At 40.0% G+C, this 23535-nt stretch overlaps 1 protein-coding gene across 4 annotated transcripts; it reads right to left on the bottom strand.

Moving 5' to 3' along the window:
- Positions 1-606: 606 nt before the first annotated feature.
- kif2a (kinesin family member 2a) lies at positions 607-23466 on the bottom strand. Of its 4 annotated transcripts, XM_087849084.1 has the most exons (23): positions 23423-23466; positions 22020-22186; positions 12233-12327; positions 10347-10469; positions 9521-9575; positions 8520-8636; positions 8236-8280; positions 6797-6897; positions 6590-6685; positions 6451-6505; positions 6197-6359; positions 5424-5514; positions 5238-5301; positions 5060-5151; positions 4833-4975; positions 4410-4614; positions 4129-4239; positions 3941-4008; positions 3538-3663; positions 2620-2767; positions 1895-1996; positions 1632-1767; positions 607-1534 (listed from the first exon to the last, which is right to left on the bottom strand). In XM_087849084.1, the coding sequence occupies exons 2-23, from the start codon at positions 22078-22080 to the stop codon at positions 1449-1451; spliced, it is 2283 nt and encodes a 760-aa protein (XP_087705210.1). In that variant the 5' UTR covers positions 22081-22186; positions 23423-23466; the 3' UTR covers positions 607-1448. The 4 variants fall into 4 exon arrangements, with proteins under 4 accessions (XP_087705210.1, XP_087705212.1, XP_087705211.1 ...); XM_087849086.1 differs by lacking the exon at positions 3538-3663; XM_087849085.1 differs by lacking the exon at positions 8236-8280.
- Between the last annotated feature and the right edge of the window lie 69 nt (positions 23467-23535).

Below are 23535 nucleotides of genomic sequence, written 5' to 3'. Positions count from 1 at the left end.
GCCGTGTTTCCTGCCAGGTAAATGACGCTCCGCAACGTGGTGACGTCATCGACTGGAATCGATAAGGGAATCGATTGCAAAAATGGCAAACAATTCAAAGCAATTGAAACAGTGGGAACCGGTTCTCTGTGATCAACTAATTTGAGTTAAATGTTAATTTTACTGGTCTGTGCGCTAAATCACAGATTCACGAGTTCTTGTTCTTTATAGATTTTTGATCACCATTTTATCATCTGATAAAATCTCTGATTGGAGCAGGTGACACTCATAGGGATCATTTTCTGTGGAAGAAAAATGAAAAATGAGCCATGAAACTGCCTTTTAGATTAGTCAGATACCGCTAACACCGCCCCAGGGTAAACCTTGGGTTAACTTAGCCAGTTTATAATCAGCTTTGTGTGACTGCTTATCTTGATCATCAGCGATAGGATAAGTGAATCCAGACAGCGGAGAGATACGGTTGTGTTGAACTCGCCCTGATGGGAAAACTTAAAGTAGCGCAGTCAAATTCGAGGTGGTGAAGCGGAGCCCACCTTTAGACGCTCAATTTCTACTCAAACTTGACTTTATGTTTGTGGAAAATAAAGATAATTTGGGTCATTGAAATGAAACATGACTTTTTATTAATTCTTCCAGCATTACATCTGGTGCAAACACTGAGCAACATAACCAATGATAGGTCAGTGATCTTCACTATACATTTATTAATAGTTTTTCTAGTTCCATTTTTTTAACAAAGTGTTAAATGGGTGGAAAACATGTTTTACATTAAGAGTTTTTTGAGTCAGTTGCCACATGGCACAGACTGTAGCAAACTACAAGTAAAAATCTGTCAGGGATGACAGAAGGAAAGAAACACAATGTGGTTTAACGCTTCCTCCAAACTGGTAAAAACTTTGAGAAGGAAGGGAAAGGGAGAAGAGATTACTTACAATGAAGTATGACTTTACGATGCCGACTGGGGGGACCCCCGGACCATGAAACAGTGGTGTACATAAGCTATCACAGAGTGAACATGCAGAAATGTCAGCCAGAGCAAACCAGAAATCAAATACTGGTTTTGTGTAGTAAACTTCGAAGCATGTTCAACTGAGATCTCCTCTGAAAACCGGTCGAAAAGTTTTAGTTCAAAGGAAGTACAAACGGGTATAAAAGAAAAATAATTTAAGTACAAGGAAAGGAAACTAAACATTCTCCATTTAAAAAAAATCATCTAAAGTGGAAGGAAATAAAAACTAGTTTCCTTCCAGTTTTCTAACAAGACCAAAGAGTGAGTGGAGAGCCAGTTTCTGTTACTAGAGGGATCAAAACAAACGATATTCATTGAGCCTGTTGGTACATTAGACAGTCCTTTAATTTGTGTTTTCACAGCTGCTAGTGTCAGCTCGACTTGTGCCAAACATCTAGTGGTTATGTTTCTCAACGCGCCACTTAAACCTCTTCAGACTCTAAAGAGCACGTGGCCTCTTGGGATTGATCTGCTTACTGGCTTGCTCCTCCTCCTGCAGTGCAGAGCGGAATGACTTCACTTTATCTGTTGAGGAGAGCAAAAGCATTTCACACATTTAAAAAATGTAGCAGGAGGGCTGTATTTTATTGTTAAGTGATGTGCGTGTAAGTTTCGGGCATACCTCGGAGCTCAGTGAGGATTTCTATCTTTTGATCTAGGATCTGCTCCAGCTGCGTGGCGTAAGACTCCACGTCATAATCCACCTCCTCTGTCATCTCCAGCAGCACCTTTTCATCTTCCAGCCACCGGATAGACTCCTGCTCAGAGGAGAACAAAGAGAAGTTATAAATTCACTGTCAGGAGCTGCAATTTATCTGGATTCATACAAGTATGTATGAGAAAAAGAAAAAGAAAGAAACGAGGAGAGCTGGAGTGTTTTCTAACCTGGAAAACAGCTCTGTGGTCCTCTAGGACCTGCTCCTCCATCTCCACCAACTGTGACACGGCCTCATGGAAGGTGAAGAGCTGAGGAGACACTTCTTCCTCCTGTGTTTACAGATCCAGCAGCAAGATCCAGATTTAAACAAAGGAGATCAGGCATTTTTAAATAGCTACTTCTAAACTGTGGCTTCTTTCCCTTTATATGTCACGATGTCTCAAACAAACAAATATTCTTTAAACCTGAGTAAAAACCCATGTTTATTATTTGGGTTTTAAACCAGACTGAGTTCTTCTATTTGTGTTATTATTATATTATCTCACTCTTTTGTGTGACGCATTTTAGTCAAAAATCTAATTTTCTTAAAATTATTAAATTAAACGGACTTAACAAAAAGCTACAGCACAGAGATCATTTCTGAAATCTGGTTATCAGTGGACCTCACCTTCATCACTGATAAATAAAAGTTTGAATGTTAATCCAAAAACACTTGGGGTAGTGTAGGGGTAGTGAAATACGTGGCAGCTGTGATATGGTAAATGGGCTGGTACTTAGTGCTCATATACCAGTATCTTGCACTGACTGCACCTTGTAGGAGTCAGGGACTGAACTACTGAGTAATATACAGCCTTGTTTTACTTCCTGTTCCACAGCAGCCCTATTTTCAGATATAAGTTCCAGATGTAAACAGTCTGATCTGTGCTTCAAATAATCAACTGTGAGCACTTACATTCTGCTCACAGAGAAGTTTAAGGTCGTCTCTTTGTGGTGAGATGCTCAGCCACTCTTCATCCAAGAGATCCAGCTGGTTGACAGCATGGATATTGGGGCGTCCCCCTTCCATCACTTGGTTGGGGTCCACCGTTAGCTCCTTTACCCTGCAGACCAAAAGAAGAAATAAAGAAACACATCAGATCGCAGCGACCACAGGTCAGACCTGTTCCTAACAAGGCTGATGTTTGGTTTGCGGTTCATGGTTTGTGCAGCATGGCAGCTTCATGACAGCAGTGATGTCATGCACAGGCACAGATGACAATGCTCAATTTCCAGATATCAGTTTTCATGGTAACTGGAGTCTGGGTGTTCAGAGCTCATGTTTAACTAGGTTCTCACAGAGCTGATGAGGGATTACAGCACTGTACCCAACCTGCAGGTGCCAGCGCCAATTAATTAGGACTACGGCCGGGATAAGGGATTACCCGCTGAGTGTTTGGCTCAAACAAAAGCTCACCGTGGATGCATTTGCCAAACAGCTAAAAGTCGAGTTTTGCACCAGCATTCTGGCTTATAACACCCAGCTATCGCAGTTATCCCTGACATCCGGGGCATGAACAGCGATGAAACAACAGAGCAAATAAAAGACACACCCACACAGACAGACATATTGTTCTTCAGGATTTAGCAACACAATTTTTAAAAAAAAAAAGTTTTGTCTACAGTTCAGATCAAAGTCAAAGCAGGGATGAAAAGATGAATCACATCAAAACATGCAGATGAAAAACAGAAAGGGGAAGACAGGAAGTGTAGCGCAGTGAGGAGCTGATAAATGAGCTCATGGGTGTCTTTTATAATGCATTAGATACACAAAGGGACAGCATGCACTGTGTGTATTTGTGCGTGTGGTGCTGTGCTTTGGGGAGTGCTTGACCTGCTGGGAGAGGTAGCAGCAAAGTCATCATACTCAAAGGTATTGGTGGGCGAGTGCTCAGGGCGGCTTCCCTGACCGCTCTGGGAGAAGGGGATGTCTGACGGACTAATCCCAAACTCCTTCACTCTACACAGTCATCATACCAGCACACAGGGCAGCAGAGGGCGGGAAACAAGAAGGAAAGAAAGTAGGAAAAAAAAGGGAAGAGGATACAAGAGTCAGAACGAACAAGAGTAAGCAGAGAAATTTGGAGTAGTACAGCTAATTTCAGATTCTATAAAAGCCACTGGACATTACAGAGGAATCCAAAAGAGCTAAAATTTTATAAAGGTGAATAATCCAAGAAGTTCCTGTAGCAAGAAGATACTGTCCAAATCACTGGAGTGGGTTATCTCAACCCCACCTGTTAGCATAGCGTAGTGTGTTGAGTGTGTTCTCACAGGATGTCATCCCAGGAGAAATGGTTGCAATCTGGAGGGAAAGATTCAGATGTCACTGTCAAATGTCATTCAGATTTATTTCATATGTATTAACCTGTGGAAGAGATGTGATAACATGGCCAAAGACTGTTTATGAAAACAGAGGACTGACCATGCATGTGCGTGAGTTTTCCCCAATAAAGGAGTCTCTGAGGACCTGGGTGAGCTTACTGGCTCTGAATGGTGTATGGGGCTTGTTACGACCCAGAGCTCTGATACACTCCTGAAACAACAAGAGAGACATACTTGGTAAATTAAAAAAAAAACAAAAAACAAATGGAAAAAGTATACATGACATTTCTTTGTTATTTTACAAATCAACAGAAAAAAAAATGAAGTGGTAGCCAACACTTGGGAATCAGCTACTCCACTATCCCTTCACTGCACACAGACCTTCAGGGCTAACAAGCTTTTGTTGATCTCCGCTCCCTCCAGACGAGTCTGCCGGTCAGCGCTCGATGTATCCGCCCCCCTCTCATTGCCCGCAAGGTCGATGAGGGAGAACTTTCCATGCATCTTCCCCTTCCTCCGCAGAATGATCTGGAATACGGCGTGGCTGCGAGACGAGTGAGCGTTGGCGGACGTCTGCCCTGATGTTCTTTTTGGGGGTGATCAAGATGATGAAGAAGAAGAAGAAGCAGCAGCGAGGGCAAAAAATTAATAACTTTAGGAGAAGGAATAACATCCTCAAAGAACATGAATATTGTTCACGACGTCTGCATGACAATAAACGAGTTTCAGAGTTTTGATCTGATCACTGATCAAATACAAGAACACAAAGTCTCGGAATTCCTGAGAAAGTTCCTGCTGTCATACCTGCAGCTGTTTCCCACTTCAATGAGTTTCAGGACATCCTCTGTGCACTTGACCTCCTTCTCCTGCAGCCCCACCACCTGCACTTGCTGTTTCCCGTCCTCCAGTACCCTCAGCTTAGCTTTACGATTCAGCAGGTCAAACACCTACAAACACAGTTCTGTCAGCATTAAATAAAATCTCTCCTTCAGAAAAAAATAACAAGGAAAAAATGATCACACATCACTTGCCTTCCCACTGTAGATTTCAAAGAAAGTTGCATACACTTGTAGATCTAACTTTTTGTAGCTGGGTTTCTTCAACATGAGAAATACATCCCGAGCTGCATAGAAACACACGAGAGATCAAATTCCAAAACAGATCCAACTTATCCTTCAGTCAACAAAGAGCTACATCTAATGTGCTTACCAGCTAATGCATAAATTCCTTTAGAGCAGTCTTGGTTTTTCCCAGAGAAATCGCCACCCATAGTCTGTGACACAATGAAAAAGTTCAAAGTTCAAATGTATTTTATACACAAATTATATAAGATGCACTCCAACTACAAGGATAAAAGCCTTCTGTTTTCTTAAAGGCACATTAATTGTAACTCACATGTGTTTTTCCACTGCCTGTCTGTCCGTAGGCAAAGCAGGTGGCCATGCCTCTCTCAAAAATGGTTTCCACAAGAGGTCTGGCTGTGAACCTGCAGGAGAAGACAAAACACAGTCATGCGCTACTCCATCCCCAAATTTATACATAAAATATTAACAATTCATTCATCTAATTTTGTTTGTTAGTCACCTTTCTTCTGACTAAAGGAATTATATTAACATGCAAAAAAACAGATTTCAGTTTTTTATGAATTTCTATGAATTTGCAACTTGAAAATGTCAAACTGTGGCTGTTATTTGAATTAGTTTGGTTTAGTAACAATGCAAATAGATAAACAGTCATTTGTAAAATGTTTGTAAATGATTAAAAAAACCATAAAACGATCACAATCAACACATTTCGGTCAAATTTCGCTGGCCGAGTGGCCAGGTCGCACCCCTCAATGAGTGTGGCTGCGCTAATCCAGGGTTTCCTTCCCCTAGCCGATAATTTGTGGCAAAACACCGACTTGTTCATTTGTTGTTTGTGCATCAGAAACCGTTCAACAATTTTTTTCCCCCAGACATAGCTGTCTGCAAACATCTCTCAAAACCAAGCTAAGACAAACACTGCAAATGCTGGAAAGTCTGGTTGTTCTTGATTGTGCGCCATTGCTTGGCAGAGATTCTCCGCCTGTGTGTTTGGTTGGCTTATCGTGTGCTGTGCCACATAATCTGAATCTGACTTGAAATTGAATAAATCTAACAGCTCAGATGTCGCTTCGGGTCACAAACCTGTAAACCATCTCGTTTGTGGTGCTGTCGTCAAAGGCGTAGTCAAAACGGAAGGTCTGGTTCTCCAGGTAGCGGGTCAGGTCCACTTTTTGTTTAGGTTCATGAACCATCACCACATCCTTACTGGGAATGGTGATCACATCCAAATCCTTCATGGACAACTCTGAAACACAGCAGAGGCGACACTTTCAAATACAACAATATAAAAAAGTACTTAGCACGTAGCATGAGGCGAAACTCATCAAAGACCTCACCTTTTTTGTTGAGTGGACGTTTCCTCACACAAACGCATATTCTGTGCTCTTCAATCTGGGCAGTGCAATGAGAAGGACATTTATTAAACTTTGGATGAAGGTCAATTCTTACCGATCAGGAGCGAAGAAGAATTTTCACCAGGTCTGCTGTGGTCAGGGGCCGGTAGTCTAGACTGGCTCGGAAATCTCGGATCATGTACATGATCTCATAGTTGGGGATGGTGGTGTCCACCTCCTGAAGGACAGAGACAGACAAAATGACAATTACTCTCATGTCAAATAGATACTCACTTCAATGTAATCAACTCTATGGCAAAAAGAAAAAAAAAAAAGAACATCAGTGTACCTGAGCTCTTTTCTCCCTGAGCTCCTGCTGCTGAAGCCGGCGTCTTTCTCTTTTCTCTTGAAGTTTTTCCACCTCCTTCACGCAGTTTGACTTCCTTCGTGCTGCCATTTAGAAAAGAAAAACAGTAATTCTCCCACCTTTCACATCATGTATCAACAGCTTTCTCTTCCTCTTTTATCTCGCTTACAATATGTCACTTCTACTACTTTCCCAGCATCTTCTATCAGCTTTCCTTTCTGTTGGCCTTTATTTAAACAGCAGAGAAACCTTGGGCTGGCTCCAACAAAGCAGAGCAGTGATAAAGCTACTACCCACCAGGATGCAGCGGCTGGTACACAGTGTCTCCCGCATAACATTAGCTGCTTGCTCTACATAACCAACAAAAGGCCTTTGCAGCACTGTGTCTCAAAACATGTTTTTTTTGTTTGTTTGTTTTTTAAATTTGTGTCCTCAAACACAACAGGACATGTGACCTTTGAAAGGAAAATTAAAAAATCAAAGACAAAACCAAAAAACACTTACAATGCAGGATATGTGCCTTGCATTACTGTTTTAATCCAGTCTGATTACAGTAAGAGGCTGTTTCAAATCAAGAATGATCGTCTTAAGAAGGTTATTCCAAAGCTCCCGAGCACCACACCCCCAGATTAGTTTTGTTTCAGGTCAATCAAACTATTAGTCACCATTATAAAGGAACACAAGTTAGCAAACGTGAGTAAAAGCCACTTTTAATTCAGTGCAGAGTTCATCAAAACGATGTTATTCGATTAGCCCCAGCTCAATGCTCGTCGCTGCAGCCCCAGCTTCCCGCTGCAAAGCCCGGCCCAAGCCCTGTGACACAGTCCTGGCCTCCTGCTGGCTCCAGTCCCTGAGAACCCAGACTATCGGAGCAGAGGGATTAATAATCTGCTCTAATCTGTGAGGAGAAGATGAACTGGGTCAGCACCGGGACAAGAAATATAAGAGGAACTCAGCACCGTTACTGCTTATGGGCTATTCAGTCTGTGTGGAGGGGAGCTGAAGGGGTGAGGAGGGGGGACAAGGCGTTCACATCATCCTCTCAGCTTTCCAAATGACAGCGAGCACTTTGAATAAAAGGCTATCATTGCTGTCTGAGCCCAGAGACGTAACACACATTACCGCAGGCTCTTCCACGTGTGTGCCCGTGTGTGACTCAGCAGAAACCAGACACACAAAAAAAAAGCAGCACAGCCAAACGACACCACAATTTTTTTCCCCTCCTAATACCCAGAAAGCCTGTCTGCTGGATGGATTGTGAGTCTGCTGCTTCTTGTCCACACAACAGCTCTGAGCAGTACGTGGCAGACATTTGGCTGAGCGATCTTCTTGTTTGACTAGCGGTCTATCGGACTCTATTGGAAACTATCAGAATCACTGTGAAGCACTGAGGGCAGGGGTAACATGCAGGTGATACATACAAAGCTGTCCCAACTCCTTTCTGGATAGCGGCTGATGTGAGGACTCTGTGATGAACATGTGGTCAACAAAGACACGACATTAAAAGATTTTCATGGTATGCTTTTGTGCGATCGATGCATTTTTACTAACGCTGACATAAGATTTTTTCTTTTTTTTTTAATCCAAATATACTATGGATTATATTTCACATTTGCATAAGGGATTAGTCTAGAAGCTTTTGGCCAACTGCTTAAAACTGGTTTCTTGAAATGATAATTTTCTTGACAAATGTCATGATTGTTACCGTTCTGTAGCTGCTGCTGTGTCTGGGCCTGAGTGGGCTGGGCAGGCTGCTGCGATGGAGGAGGTGGAGCAGGCTCTGGCTGTTGAGGCTGTGGAGGTCTGGCCCGGGTTGGAATTGCTTAAGACACAACACCACAAAGATTAAAATACAAATATCTCTGATCCAGATGCCACTACCAAGCAACATTGACAGCAAAAAAAACCCCAACCCCAAAATAAATAAATGAATGAATATTAAAAAGGAGGAAGGAGGAGGAAAGGAAAAAAAGATAATATTAATGAATAAAAAACCCAGAATATGTTTACTTTGGTCAAATTTGTTAGCACAACAAACATGTGGATGGTTCACGTGTACTGAAACTATAAGGCTGTGAGTGTTGTGTTTGTATTTCAGAAAAATGCTTTCTTATAAATGAGGAAGCAGCTGAAAGTAGTGGGTATATAAATTCTGTATATAAATGGATTAGTCAATATTTATCTTTTAAAAAAAAAAAACAAAACAAAAAAAAAAAAAAACACCGGGTGTCCGTACTGATGCACCACTAAAGGGATTTGTGTCTCCTCCTGGTAGCTTTTGTTTGCCAAAAGTGTAAATGACTACACTGGAGCCACTATGTTTGCATTGGAGAACATATTCTATTAAACTATCAATTTTACATTTAAACAACTACTGCCTGTCCATACTACAGTACTGTTTGACCCGTGTTTGCTGCTTGCCATGAAATGAGTATGACAAGAAGCTTTTATGAGACCATAGGTGCATAAATGCAAAAACGGCATATATGTGGATGTAAATGAGAAGCTAATGTCAAGAAATAAAAATTATATGATGCTTTTATAAATGCTTAAAAAGTTAGTTGTTCCTGATTGCACAGGAAGAATTGGTGGACAAAAAACAAAAACAAAAAACCCCACAGATTTTTTTTGCATTATAGTAAAATAATTGCTAAATTAAAGTGGGCAAACTCATGATGGAAATAAACAAAACAAAGACTGACAAACCTCTATTATCTCTGGATGGAGTATCATTCTTAGGAGGTGCTATTGTCCGTCGGTTCTGTGAGGGGAAAAAAATAAAGAGAAATGACTACTGAGTTAGCTAGTGTGATTCCTACTTTTGTTGTCACAAAGTTCCAGACTTTTCTTATCATGACTACTCTGCATACAAAGATACAGAAATACAAACGCTTTTTTGGAGGCGAGTGGTTAATGTATCCACATGCTGCAAAGCATACTGTGTGGCACAGATGGAAACACGGAGCGGCACAGGTGCAACAGTACCCTGTTCCCTCACTGGCAGAAATTTTCCTGTAATTTCTGATCATTTGACAAATGTGAATATCAGACAAAAATGTCTAATATTCAGTACTGGGTAAGTGACAATTTGAAATTGGACTTTACTAAAATTCTAGTTAGATCTCTGACAAAGGAAAAACCGTGATGATACAGCACATGCCGCAAAACACACAAAAAAAATCTTGAGTCTGGGTGGGCTGTTGGTGAGACAAAAGGATGGTGGAAACCTTGAGCCCTAAATATTTACTGAATTTAGAAAGAAAAAAAAAAAACACTGAAGACTCTCACCTGTTAGTCTATATTTATGACACATGGTGTACTTAACAGGACCAGTTAGCTGGTTCCTGAGAAGGATCGAGGTTCTATAAAAAGATCCAGCACACTGAGCCGCACAGGTCACCCGAGGAAGCCTGGGTGCTAGCCCGTGAATGAGGGATGTTAAAGGGTGACAAAACAAAGAGCTGCAATTCTGAGCAATGTAAATCACACGCTACACCTTTAGGTGCTCATAAGGTCACACAGCACCACTCACCTTTGCAATTTTGTTGACCTTCACACATGTGGGTGTAGGAGGGGGTGGGGTCTCTGGACTAGGGGCAATTTCTTCATCTGGAGCCACATCTGGATTAAGTGCAAATATACTCTCCAAGTCAATCTGTCCAGAAACAGAGCAGCATAAAGTCAAGTGATTATGTCTATGACGGGGGTTTCAGTCAGTTTGAAAATACAGTGCATCACAAAAGCCTAAAAAGGGCTTAAATGGGACCAGTTTTGTACATAATTAAGGTAGACAAGAGTCTTCAAACTAACCCCAAGTGCTTATATTTAAACTTGGATGTCTCTTGTGTGCTGAGTAGTCAAAATTATCCATCAGATTTATAGCAGTAAAGCCAAAGGGTGTTGACCACTTTCTAAAACTGCTGCTGAATGTAATTTTTAAAGTTCTGTACTGTAAATTTCACCAACGCTCCATGGGTGAAAAAGCTCAGAGACAGACTTGCTCCATGGACACTCTGTCATTTTGATGTGCTGAGAATCAATGCTGCAATTAATGGACAACTTGCTCCAACGTTCTCATTCATTTTTATACTTTAAAAATCTAGGTAATGTGCACGCTGTATAAGCATTCACATTATTGAGATCCTCCTGCACTTAACTGCTTCTGCATACTTTGTGCTACAGAAACCATTCTGGTATCAAAATGTTCAGCTTTTTCTGGAGAAGTGTGCTTTTATGAAGAATTGGATTTTTCATGGCATTTTGCCACTACTGTGTGATGACATCCCCTGCTCTTTAAACGGTGCTAGAAGAATAATGTGAAAAAAATTCTCTTTTTTCATGCCCAAATCGTTTGCCTTACATGTATAAGATATACATCAAAACATAGCCATCCCTGTCCTCTTTCATCCAGTGTCATTCAGCAATTTCTCATTTCTCTTTCTGTTTTGTTGGAGGGAAAAAGTAAACAGCCTGAAGCTGCCATCCTCTGCAGTGCTTGCTTTGCTCAAAGTTCTTTCCACAAACTAAAGTTTTCAAACAGTTGTAACATCTCCCTCTGTGTGTTTGTACGTCTCTGAGCTTCTGTGCAGGATTATTATTAAAATTGAGCTAATAACCGGCATGATTGTAGACTTGTGTTTTAAACACAACTGTGATGACTCCTTACAATAATCAAGAGGTGCACGACCGGCCGACGCACCACAAAGATTGTGTCTAGCAACACAGGAAGTGATGTCAAAATCGTCACACGGCTAAACATTTATAGATAAACATTTCTCATTTGAGATCATTTTTCATTTTGATGAGCTTCAGCTCCAAGTTTAGCATTTTTGAAGCTCAGTTTTGATACCCTTTTCGCTTTATTTAGTACATTTTCAGTTTTTGGTACTGTTGCTGGCCGATATTTTGCTAATCTTTTGCAATTAAGCTGATTTAGCAAATTCAGCTTTGAATATTTCAAATATTTTTAAACATTTCAGGCAACATTTTCAAATTGCAGCATTCACATTGCATTTTTGCCAGGAAATGCTTTTTCTAGTATTTTTTATTGTCTTATTTGGTCTGTGCGTATGTGCTCCAAAGACAGGGCTGAACCAAATGCAGAAACAGACATTTTTATATAAATAATTCTGCTTATCTTTGTGCTTTTTATTATGTCCATGAAAAATAATTATGAAAATGTGATGCAGCAAGCCTGCCGCCAGATGTACTGTTAAACTTTCACACTGTCTACATGTGATCAGAGCTGCAGGGTGTGCAAGGGGTGATGTGTGGTCGAACATGCAGCTTAGTTGCATAATCACAGCAGCTCCTGAATGCTTTTGGATCTATTATTCATTGCTTTGGAAAATAAAAAGCACTTTGTGCTGTTAAGGAAGCTTTAAGAGGTAAAAAAAACAGTGGTAAATAGTGGTTTACCTCTTTTCCCTTTGTGTCTCCATTTTCTATCCACTCCACTGTGACGCTCTCATTGTCCTCGTTAAGTGAGGTCACCATCGCCTGATGTATACGTCCTGTAAAAGCACCAGAGATGAGATGAACTCAAACATCAGATTAGCAGAAAAACATAAATAGCTGAAGGTAGAAAATATTGGGACCAAAATCGGTGTAGTGCTATGGAAAATTAAAAGCATTTTATTGTTTAGTAAGTACACCAACAACATAACTGCATTTGCCATTCAAACCCCATGATTTATGAAATATAAAAAGGTCTAATTACCACCTGCTACCATGATCAGATCTGCATGCAGTCTTGTTAAAATAAAACTGTTTTTATTTGGATATACACTGACTTTAAAGAACATGTTTTTAAATAATATACTATATAACAGGGTAGGCAACCTTTCTGATGACGAGTGCCATCTAAAATTTTATGATTGCATTAGCAATAAATTTAATAATGCTCTATATTAACAGTTACACACTATATAGAACCACTTTATAGAATTATATTTGTTCGCAGATGTTGGCAGCTATCAGCGAATAGTTATCAGCTATTTTGAAACAAAAAAAAGACACTTTTTATCCATAACAAGAACTCCATAACAGCAAATGAACTGTACAACAGAAAATACAAATGCTATTTGTGGTCTCCTCACAACAATGATAAGTAAAATAAACTGGGCCAATATGTCATGTTTGTTAATACAGGGATACACATGTTAATGTGATCTCTGGTCTCCCACTCAGAGACACAGGTCTCCGAGTGTCCAGCATTCAGACGGCTACCTGAGGACACTCTTCATGTGAGAGAAAATCTGCTCACACAGATATGTAGAGCCAAATACTGTCAATAAGGCCTCTGCAATGTTCTGAAGACAGTTAAACTTGTCAGGTAGTGATGTCCAGCAGGTGAAAATCCAAGCTCCATGAACACGCACAGCTGTGGATTCCAGCTGCTTCAATGTTGCATTAACTGGCATTAACTCAGCCAGTTAATGCAAGACAAATCCAGCTGCTCATTAAAGATTTCTGGTTTGATCAGAAAAGAAAACATTGGTCCATACACCTGAAAGTCCCAAAAACGCATTGTGAATTCTGTCTCGAGCACAACTAATGTGTCTATGCGAGCTAATTTGCGATGTGCACCGCTGGTCTGGCCATTTATTTTTAATGCACATTCTCAGATTAATTCACTGCGTGTCGTGCCCAGGGCTGGACTGGGACAAAAAATCAGCCCGGGCATTTTGACTAGAGACCGGCCCACCAGGTATTAAAGCCATAAAGCCTTTGAATGAAAACAAACGCTGTTGTGACAGTGATGTACACTGTCTTGCTGGTATATGTATGATTTCTATTCATTTTACATCAGATAAAAACTTTGGTTGTAAGCTTCAGATAATTATTTAATAACAGCCAGACATTTTAAATGAGAATAAGAAAGTATTTCTTTGTGCCCCCCTCTCCCTGTTAATGCCTTACCTGCCCCCTGGCAAAACTTTGCTAGACCCGCCCCTGCACAGTTACCAGCTGTCAGCTACATAGAAAAGGATCCTGGTGTTATTTGTCTCTCAGAAACAGTTCATAACTTCCCTTCAACTCATTCATGTCACCTAAAAGGTAAACCTGTTTCTCCATCACCTGTTCAGCTCTGATGAGTCAGTAAGGACATCTCCTGGTTTCATCTTCATGTTTCCCTCTCACCAGATAACCAAATCGATATTATGACCAGCAGCTTTTACGGCTGTGGCTCCAGCAAACATCAACTGATACTATAAATTAATATTAAATAAATTCTAACAACAGCTTATCAAGCTTAAACGTGCTGCTGTTGTTTAGCGCGACACCCAGTGGTTTCCTCTTTCTGGCGCAAAGTGGGCGACAAACAATAGAGTGTACAGCTGATCAGCTGATCATTGATCAGTTTCATGATTGAAGTAGCAACAGGAGAGAGAGGAGAGAAGAGGCAACTGTGCAGCATAACGACAGAATAACTCCTTTGTGTCTTTTTCCATTCTAGCTGAAGTCCGGGACAAACTGTTCCTTTTCAGCTCAATACGAAATGCATAATATTTTCTCTGAATGCGGGACGACTCCGTCTTTTTACGGGACGGTTGGCAACTCTAATAACTAACCTTATGAATAAAATAAAGTTTGCTACAACAATGCTGATGAAAACTCTGTCATGCAAGCTAGTACGCAGTACGAGTTATTGTAACTGACTGTAAAAAGTCAGCACAACGAAAATAAACTCCACCTAAACTTGGTTTCTATCTGACCCAGATAGACTGCAGGTCATAACTTCTTACCTGAAGTTCAGTTCACCTGACACTCGGACCGGTGCTGCCTTGGGTCTCTGCTCCTCCTGCCTCCCCTTTCCCTCATCCACCTGCTGGCCTCCACCACTTGCTAATGTTACTGAATCTGTGGAAGCTCCGCCATAGCCACCACCAAACAACTGAGTTATTTTTACACACCGGCCAGCATCTGGCCAATCCACCACCTGTCATTTTTTATACCCTTACAAAAAATAAATAAATAAAAAATCATCGGCCTACCAAGCAAATGCCCGGTATGCCCGATGACCAGTCCAGCTATGATCGTGCCATCAGTTAACCCTTCGCGTGCCAACTGTGGATGTATTCTATACATTTTACATTTTCAGTTCTGTTTCTGAAGTGTTGTGCTCCTACTTTTTTATTATTATGCCATATACATTTAACCTAGCTTCAATTAAATTACTTTAAATTACATTACTAATTACTAAGTTTTATCCTCACAAACAAAGAATCTAGTTCCAGATAATGCAGGCATTTCAGTGAAATGTTACTAACACAAAACCCGCCTATGCTCACCAACAGAGGCTTTTATTTCATTTCCATTGTTCTGTAAGTGACTGAACAAATTAGGTTTCTTGTGAGAGGGCAGCAGACTGAGGCTAATCTTGGTAAGTTCAGACCAGGAGGTTTGATAATGAAACGTTAGCGAGACTCAGATAACAGAGATGAGAGCAGCTGCTGTTAGCCTCTGTGCTTCTCTCCGCCCCTCTGTCTTCAACACTGCAATACTAACAGCTGGAGAAAAAAAAAGAAAAAGGACAAAAAAGAAAAAAAGCTGCTCAGCCCTCCCATTTTTGCCTGTGCAGATCCAACTGCATGCTGCAAAATCCCTTCACTATCTAAGGAAACGGCATGCTCCAGTATCCATTATTTAGAGACACAAAGAGAGCAGGCCAGCAAAGATGCTTTCAGTGTTCTCATGTGCTGAACATTTGATCAATTTACCATACAAATGTTTCACATTTGCAAAAAGCAGGGAAAATGAGTTTCTCGCAGGGCAGCCATTTATTCAACAGAATGCACATGTTCTATTTGTTAAGTATATATCGTGCACTTGTGATAGCTTTATTTCCTTAAAATTTAGGTGATTTAGCAAGGTGTGGACATCCAGTATTTGAGCCATTCCTGTGTGCATTTATAGAGGATACAAACAGCCATAAGAATACACAGAATAACAAAGTTAACCCAACCCCCACCCTAAAAATAAAAAAAAAATTAGTTGAAATTGATTTATAATAAATCACAAAGTTTTAAAATGTAAGAGTGGTTTTATACTTTGTCCATTTCAGCCCTCAAAACTAATTTAGTTTCTGAACACTCATTGTGGTTCATGTAATCTGTCACCTGTAAACACAAAGGGTTTTTTGTTGTTGTTGTCATTACCTCCCAGCTGGATGGATAGATATAATTAAATTATTAATTGATTTAAGTATCATGTTCATGTGCAATGACAGCTTATCTTATAAGAGAAACTTATACTACAATTCATTTGGTTTTGTTATTAGCAGGCAAGATGCTTTCACATTTTATTATTAGAGAAATCAGCCACATGCTATTATAGAAAACTTCCATACAGACAGTAATGATAACAGTAACTAATCCAAACATAGACTTGAATTTAAACAGGAAATGTACATGTAGCTTTTTTTTCTTTTTTTTTTTTAAAAAGAAAAATCTTCTGCTGATCAGATGTTTACCAACAGTATACAGTCATCCCCTGCTATATTGCAGTAGAGCAGGGCCATATGGCCCAAAATATTTATCTCGATATATATTTGAAAATTTGCGATAACGATATAACTAACGATATAATTGATGTGAGACAAAATACAAAATACAACTCTACCACTTTACTAGCGCAAAAAAACCATCCATTTATTTTCACTTAAACAAGCAGCTGGTTTTTATTTTCATTAAAGCTATATAAAAATTTAACAGTGCAAATGCAAATTCCTTGCTGAAAGTTTAACCAAAGGGCATTTCCAGTAGAAATGGGCTGACATATCCTGAGCATAACCATGTAAAATATCCACTAAAGTTAAAAAGAGGTGCTTTGCAACATTAAACTGCAGTGTGTCAAATAAAAAAGTCAAATAGATATTTTTTGGACCATAAAGTGCACGGGATTATAGGGCTAACTGTAACAAAAATGTCCCAATAGAGATCGACAGACCATGTGACCGATCGCTTTACCTGTCGGCTTCCAGTGGCTGTCATGCGACCGGCTATGGCAGTTAATAATACAGCTTCTTGCCATTATTTGTGTCTCTGTTTGTCTCAGTGTAACTGTTGTCTTGTAATAGCCCATGCGCACTAGCCACTTGTACCTACAATCCTTTGCAGTTTTACCCCGGAAATTACGTCACATTTTCGATGTCTATAGCTTTGATGGAGGTTGGCACCGAGTCTGAGGAACAAACTGTCTGTAGGGTTGACTGGAGTAGACAGATCTACTCTAAGATCCTGTGTGGCTGTTACGACTAGGTCGCTTTGGACCCTAGGCACGAGCGCTGTATGGTAACAAGATATTTCTGCTCGTTTTCTTCTCATACACATCAACTTGCACTTTAATGGAGGAAGTATTCACATCCTTTACCCAAGTAAAAGTACTAACACTATACTTGTACAAGGAGAAGTGCTGCAAAGGTTCTGAGAATGTTACCTATGTCAAAGTAATCTGAACCGACTGTTACACTGCTATATGTCATTATCATTAGGTTATTAATATTATTCACATTAATCACAACTAAAATTGTTTTAATTGGGGAAAATAATGACCGTTTAACAGAACTGATATTGTTACACTCATCATGGATTAATTTAATGATTATTTTCTCTATTAGTTATTTAATTAGTTAGAAAAAGCTCCAAAAACAGTCGAGGTCTGAGGGCTCTAGGTCTTTATTTAAAATGCAATCATACTATAAACACAAAAAGAACTAATTTCTCTTTTGTTGGTCCACTTTAAGATTGTTGAGTTTGCGTCTTATAAAAAGAACTATATGTAAAAACACTCTTGGGTGTCAGAAGCTATAAAAAGTTCTGTTTCCATTAGTGCTATTCATAACCAGATGGGTGACCTATCACAGGTATTGGTCCACCACAAACTGCATTCATCCACAAAAACTGGTCTTTGGAAAGATAGACTCTGAAAAAAAATCTAGCTAAATTATACAGTGACTGGGGGGAAGAGACATGTGACATTAAATGTCACACCTCCAAGTGTAGCAGCACTCGGAGGATTTATGGAAACAACTGTGCTAAGCATGGCTCTCCAAATCACTGCTCCATCCTGCTAACCACCCTGGAAAAAAACGGCTGCCTGCTTTTGCCAATGTCAAGCAGCAAGCCGCCGACCACAGACTTCCTGTGGCTTCATCGCGATCAGACTCAATAAACTACTTGGTGCATAAGTAACGGCAGCAGAGAAGAGAACAGCTTCGCCCAAACTACTTTGATAAAACGAGACAAATGTCTTATTATTTTATAATATGTAAATCTGAAATTTAAAAATGAAACGATATGGAATGTAAGGGGTTATAAATAACCAGGCGGCCATGAAGTTTAACACAATTAAGTACACTTTAGTCATTATTTTTTGCTGCAAAATGAGATTGTCAAGCCAACCAACACTGTCAGTGAAGCCTGGCCATAAATGGTACCAAAACGACAGAGTCAGCATCCTATCAGCCTGTGACTGAATGGGATCAAGCAAGCAATTACATCCAATCAGTTTCTGATAATAAAGTAATTAGCTGTGATGAATCATCAAAAAATGCTGTCTACATAGGAACAAATTCACATATAATTATTAAAGTTGGTCTCAGTAACCTTCCTGATCTACAGGAATATCACCAGAATACAATCAACTGGCAGCCAGTTAAGCTGAGTCCCCTTGAGTTGTGCTCATTGACAAAGACTCATTCAGACTGTCTGTCTGCATTTATAAATTACACAGCAATTATTTATGAGCCTCTAACAATCTCTGAGAGCGATTGCAGTGAGTCCAAGTCCAACTGCGAGTGTTTGCTGGTCTGTCGCTCTGTGTTGGCCCTGCGATACAACCTTTTTAGGGTCTAGTTTGCCTCTCACACTGCGACAGCTGGGATAGATCCACCCCTAGCGCTGACCTCAGTGAATAACCGGTTAAGAAAATGAATGGATTAAATGATACATAAACACACTATTCTGTTTTTATTTACACAAATGGAGATGTATTTATTTCCCAGACACAAAGGAGGAAATAAATAGCAACAACCCCCTCCCCCTCCAAATCAATCATCAGCCAAATTGTTATTTTAATCACCCATATTGGCACTGGTACAGAACTTCATGAACACCCCATCTCCAGTTAGAAGTTCTCTTAAAATGCAGTACAATACACCTATTAATGGCCAGACCTCCCTACTATTTTACATACTGTTATAAAAAATGCCCAATAAATATCAAACCGAAGTCCTTGAACTATACTATTATAAAAGGGGTAGATCTGTTACATTAAAGTGACAGCTAAATGACACAATGCTCAACAGGTACTAGGGGTTGAGTGGATACAGTTCGTCTCACTCTAAATGTCAATTTTACACAGGTCATTAGGTTCAGATATAATAAGGACAAGGTTTGTTTTAGGCTCATTCATAACAACCCACAAATACAAGAATAACACTCTAAGGCAGTGTAACTGTCATATGATCCTGCTGAAACTGATGAAGTGATCACTTTCCTCCCAACTCTGCTAACTTTGCAAGATGTTTGTTGTGTCAATGAGCCAACAGTTGGATCTTCACTGTAAAATGCCAGCACTTCGTCTTTTCTGCTACCAGACAAGACTGTTTAACTGAGCCTTATAGTGAGTGCAAATGCCAAGAGGGGCAGTCATGATGAACCCATAATGCAACGGTACAAGACATTTCCCATGAAGAGGCTAAGCAATGGTGCTGCTTGTAGACATTTGCTGTTAGCAGTGGCAGGAACTATGTAAACTGAACCTCAATAGCAGTAAATGGCACTAAACACAACACTGAACATCAGGAGCTTGTGTAACCTGTTGTACCCAGAAACGCATGTTTTAAAGTACTAACAGCATAGGTCTTAAAAAAACGATTTATTGATTTAATTAAAAGTAAAATTATTATTTTTGTTATTACATTTACTTTCAAATGGCAAGGCAGACATGCCTTTTAATAATCGAGAAGTGACAAATTTCCTTAACTGGAAACTATTCTACCGTTCTTTCTGCAAAGCTACAGACCCAAACGGACAGGTTTCAAGGACACAGCATACGTCCAGACACTGTACATCTACAAGATCCACATGAGCTATTGTGCAGCTGTACTCTCTGACCTTGCCAAAGACGGGAATATTTATTTTTCCCCCAGACTTTAATAAACTCTAACGGCTGCCTACATCTTCCTCACAGACATACACTGTATCCTTAGACTTAAAAGAGCTGAAATGCCAAGTCACAACCGGGCTTGTTTTACTGAATCCCCCATCAAGTGCCCCACTTTTTTACTAAAACCTCGCTGAATGGGTACACTGACACCTCCCAGGAGCAGAAGGGGCTTAAAATGGGGGTGCTCTAGTTCTGCTAAGCCTGTGGAATAAACAAAACCCTCAAAGCATCGTTTTCACCCACAGAACCAGAGACATCTATTAATGAAACCATATCAACATGGCACACATTCAGAAAAAAAATGATGCAGTGTACAAACACCACACAGACCCTTGCCTCTCCGGTACTCCACTCTGCTTTGAAAGACCCTACTATGCCAAACCATAATATTTCACTTAAAACAAACAAACAAACAAAAAAGATAAAATCCAGGAACAATTAAGGGTATAATACCTTTAAAGGTGTACACATCATCCTCTGATGACTGGAGGTAGTCTAATTAAGCTGCTCGTAATTATTTTCTATGAGACCTAGCTCTCAACAGGAATAAATATGATATGGAAAAAACACAGAGGGAGCCGGCTGCAACAGATGGGGTGGTGGCTAATAGCATGAATCTGGCTTGAATCTGAACCAGCCCCCAGAGAGAGAGGGAGAGGGCAATCCCTGCTCTGGATACAACACCAGACAGACAGAACTGGTTCTTTCTGCAGCCCTGCTGTGCATCTAGTTCACATCTCACTCTTGATCTTAGGACAGAGATGATGGATTTAGGGACATTACCAATGATATTAACCAGCACAGGGGCTGCAGCACACCTCTGGCACTAGCTTCCAAGCTTATTCCCGTGTGCTTTGTGTACAAGATTGGTGCTGTTTGAGGGTTTGTTGCAAAACAATTTCACTGGGTGTAGCAAAGTCCCGAAAGGACCAGCAGGAATGACACAAACTTCTGTGTCATCTTTGGCTCTATAGCCCTGAAGCAATGCCGAACACAGAGCAGCAAGAATAAAGCTGGTATTCACAGAAAGGAGTCATACAACAACCAGCCTCTCCCTTTTCTCGGTCTACTCATCTGTTAGCCTTCAGAAACAACTTCAGCTCATGTGAATGCAGTTTAACCCCCCTTTTTTCTAAGCTATTATGGCTACATTCGTAGTACCACTACAAAAAACCGAGGGCATCAGTAGGTGCCTCATATTTAAAGTTACACTATCTACAATTGTATATCCTTGGCATTGCCTCTATTAAATAAAACACTATCATCTTTTATGACCCATGCAATACCAAGAGTAATAGAGGAAATAAAGGAAAGAGTTGTAAAAAAAAAAATGACCTACGTATATGCTCTTGTTACAAATGTAATTTTATGGCAAATGACCGTGATAAAAGACAATATTAATACAGGATTTTAAACCTCAAAAGGGTTTCAACAACTAGCGGTTCGGTTTATTGACAGAGCATTTAATAAGCTAACAATGAAAGAAAGCGGGGATAAAATATAACCAAAAACCAAAGTACATGTTAACGAAACCGATTTTACTGCGGAACCACTGCTGTGTGAAGCCGGGAAACAGCACACAGCCTTTGGCTAGCCACAAGCTAACGCTAATCTTGCCGTCTACGTTAGTTAGCTAAGCTAACCGGGTTAGCAATCCCGCTAGCTTGGCTAATTATAATTTTGAATTCCCTGTTATAATAAATAATTTAAGAAACTAGGTGGCGCTAGAGTTAATATGTTTGTATGCTTGATAAAATCCCATCAAAGACATTTGTTGTTATCTAATGATAAGAATCTAGAGGTATCGGGAAATATCTTCTGAATGGGCATGCTAACAAAGGTAAGGCGCCCATTCAAAGGCTTAGGCCGTGCTGAAACTCTCCGCCCTGACAACTAATATGAACCTGCAGCTAGCGTTACGCTCTGCAGCCAGAAACAACGGTTGCTATATTCAACAGCAGCGCAGCAACAAAGATCCCCAAACAACTTACACACCGTGACAGGAAAAATAAATAGACAGGGTGAAACTTACCATCGCTGCGTTTTATCTCCACATAGGTACCAACGACTATCTTCCCAAAGCCAGACGCCATTCTACATCACTTAAAAATGAACAAATACAGGACTAGAGACTTATTGTAAGCCGAGTAAAATCAGCTTCTTTGGCAGTCTTTGGTTTGGGAGGAAGATGCAGTCAGTTAGTGATGGGTCGTTCGCGAACGAAATGGCTCTTAGAGCCGGTTCTTTGACGTGAACGACGCGAGCCGGCTCCTTATCGCGAGCCGTCACGTGGGTTTCTTTTTTTTTTCTTTCTCTCAGCCTCTCTCTCGCACTTTTTTTTCACTTCACTCCACACGCGAGCCGTGTGCTTTACGCTGGGAAAAGGGGGGAGGGGCGGTAGTTACACTCAGTAGCACAGAGGGAGAGAAAGAGAGCCAGGGACAACAACGTCACATTAGAAAGGTATAGTAATCATCCACAACTATTTTCAGTTGCAGATGATAAAGGATTCAGAAAGTTTATTCATGCAGGTCCATATGACAGAGAATATGCATGTTCTTTTTGTTTTCATATTTTAATTTATATTTAATTGTGTTGTTTCACTTTAAATTTGTAAAAGGAAAAAGCTGAAAATTTAAATAGTTAAAAGTTGAAATGTGAATAGTTGATTTTTGTATTATATGATTTATTTATTACATTTTATGTGGAGTGAATAAATAAAAGTATATTTACGGTGGCCCCTACAGACAAAGCACGTACAAACTTCAAATCACGTACAAACTCTGAAGCACGTACAAACCCTGAAGCACGTACAAACTCCAAAACACGTAAAAACTCCAAAACACATAAAAACACGTACAAACTCCGAAGCACGTAAAAACTCAGAAGCACATAAAAACTCAAAACACGTACAAAAGACAACAGAAGTGCTCCAGGATGCTAGGTGCAGTGTTGAGCTTTTGTTACCTAGTGGCTACACAAGCCAGCAAGTTCCAACGACTGGATTTGGTGTGTGGTAGTAACAGGTAAATGAACATTGTTTTTAAATTATTTGAATATATATGAGTGCCTGTGTATAAATACACAAACAATACACATATGCTTTCATGCTTTCAATTGTGTAATTTAAGTGATCTAGTAGCTCTGCTTTGGAAGTTCAGTTCATGCTAGAAATGTGTTTTGGAGTTTGTACGTGTTTTGTCTCTAGGGGCCACCGCATATATTTATATATAAACATATATAAATAAAACTACTTATTTTACGTTAGTAATTCCTTTTGTGCATAATTTTATATTATTGTTAATAATAAATTAATTAAAGCAACAAAACAACCTGAAGAGCCGGTTTGGAGCCGAAAGAGCCGATTCTTTTTAGTGAGTCGAACCGAAAGAGCCGGATCCTAAAAGAGCCGGAAATCCCATCACTACAGTCAGTGGCAGCATTACGCATTACGTCAAGTGCATTACGTACCTACCAAGAATAGCAGTTTCTTTCCGGTCAGCTTTTTCAAAATAAAAAGGTTATGCGGCTCATAAAAGCATTGCATT

The sequence above is a fragment of the Neolamprologus brichardi genome, chromosome 12 (assembly GCF_056152115.1).
Source record: "Neolamprologus brichardi isolate AB-2024 chromosome 12, ASM5615211v1, whole genome shotgun sequence".
Classification (NCBI taxonomy): domain Eukaryota; kingdom Metazoa; phylum Chordata; class Actinopteri; order Cichliformes; family Cichlidae; genus Neolamprologus; species Neolamprologus brichardi.
Note: the sequence above shows the minus strand (reverse complement) of the source record. Positions and strands in the feature narration are given on the sequence as shown.

What these genes read in the sequence shown, in the direction of transcription:
- kif2a (XM_087849084.1), bottom strand. Translation starts at nt 22,080, where the DNA reads ATGGCGTCTGGCTTTGGGAAGATAGTCGTTGGTACCTATGTGGAGATA. An exon ending in GAGACACAAAGGGAAAAGAG is followed by an intron (nt 10,470 to 12,232) that starts GTAAACCACTAT and finishes GTTTCTGGACAG; the next exon opens with ATTGACTTGGAGAGTATATT. An exon ending in TTGAAATCTACAGTGGGAAG is followed by an intron (nt 4,976 to 5,059) that starts GCAAGTGATGTG and finishes CTGTGTTTGTAG; the next exon opens with GTGTTTGACCTGCTGAATCG.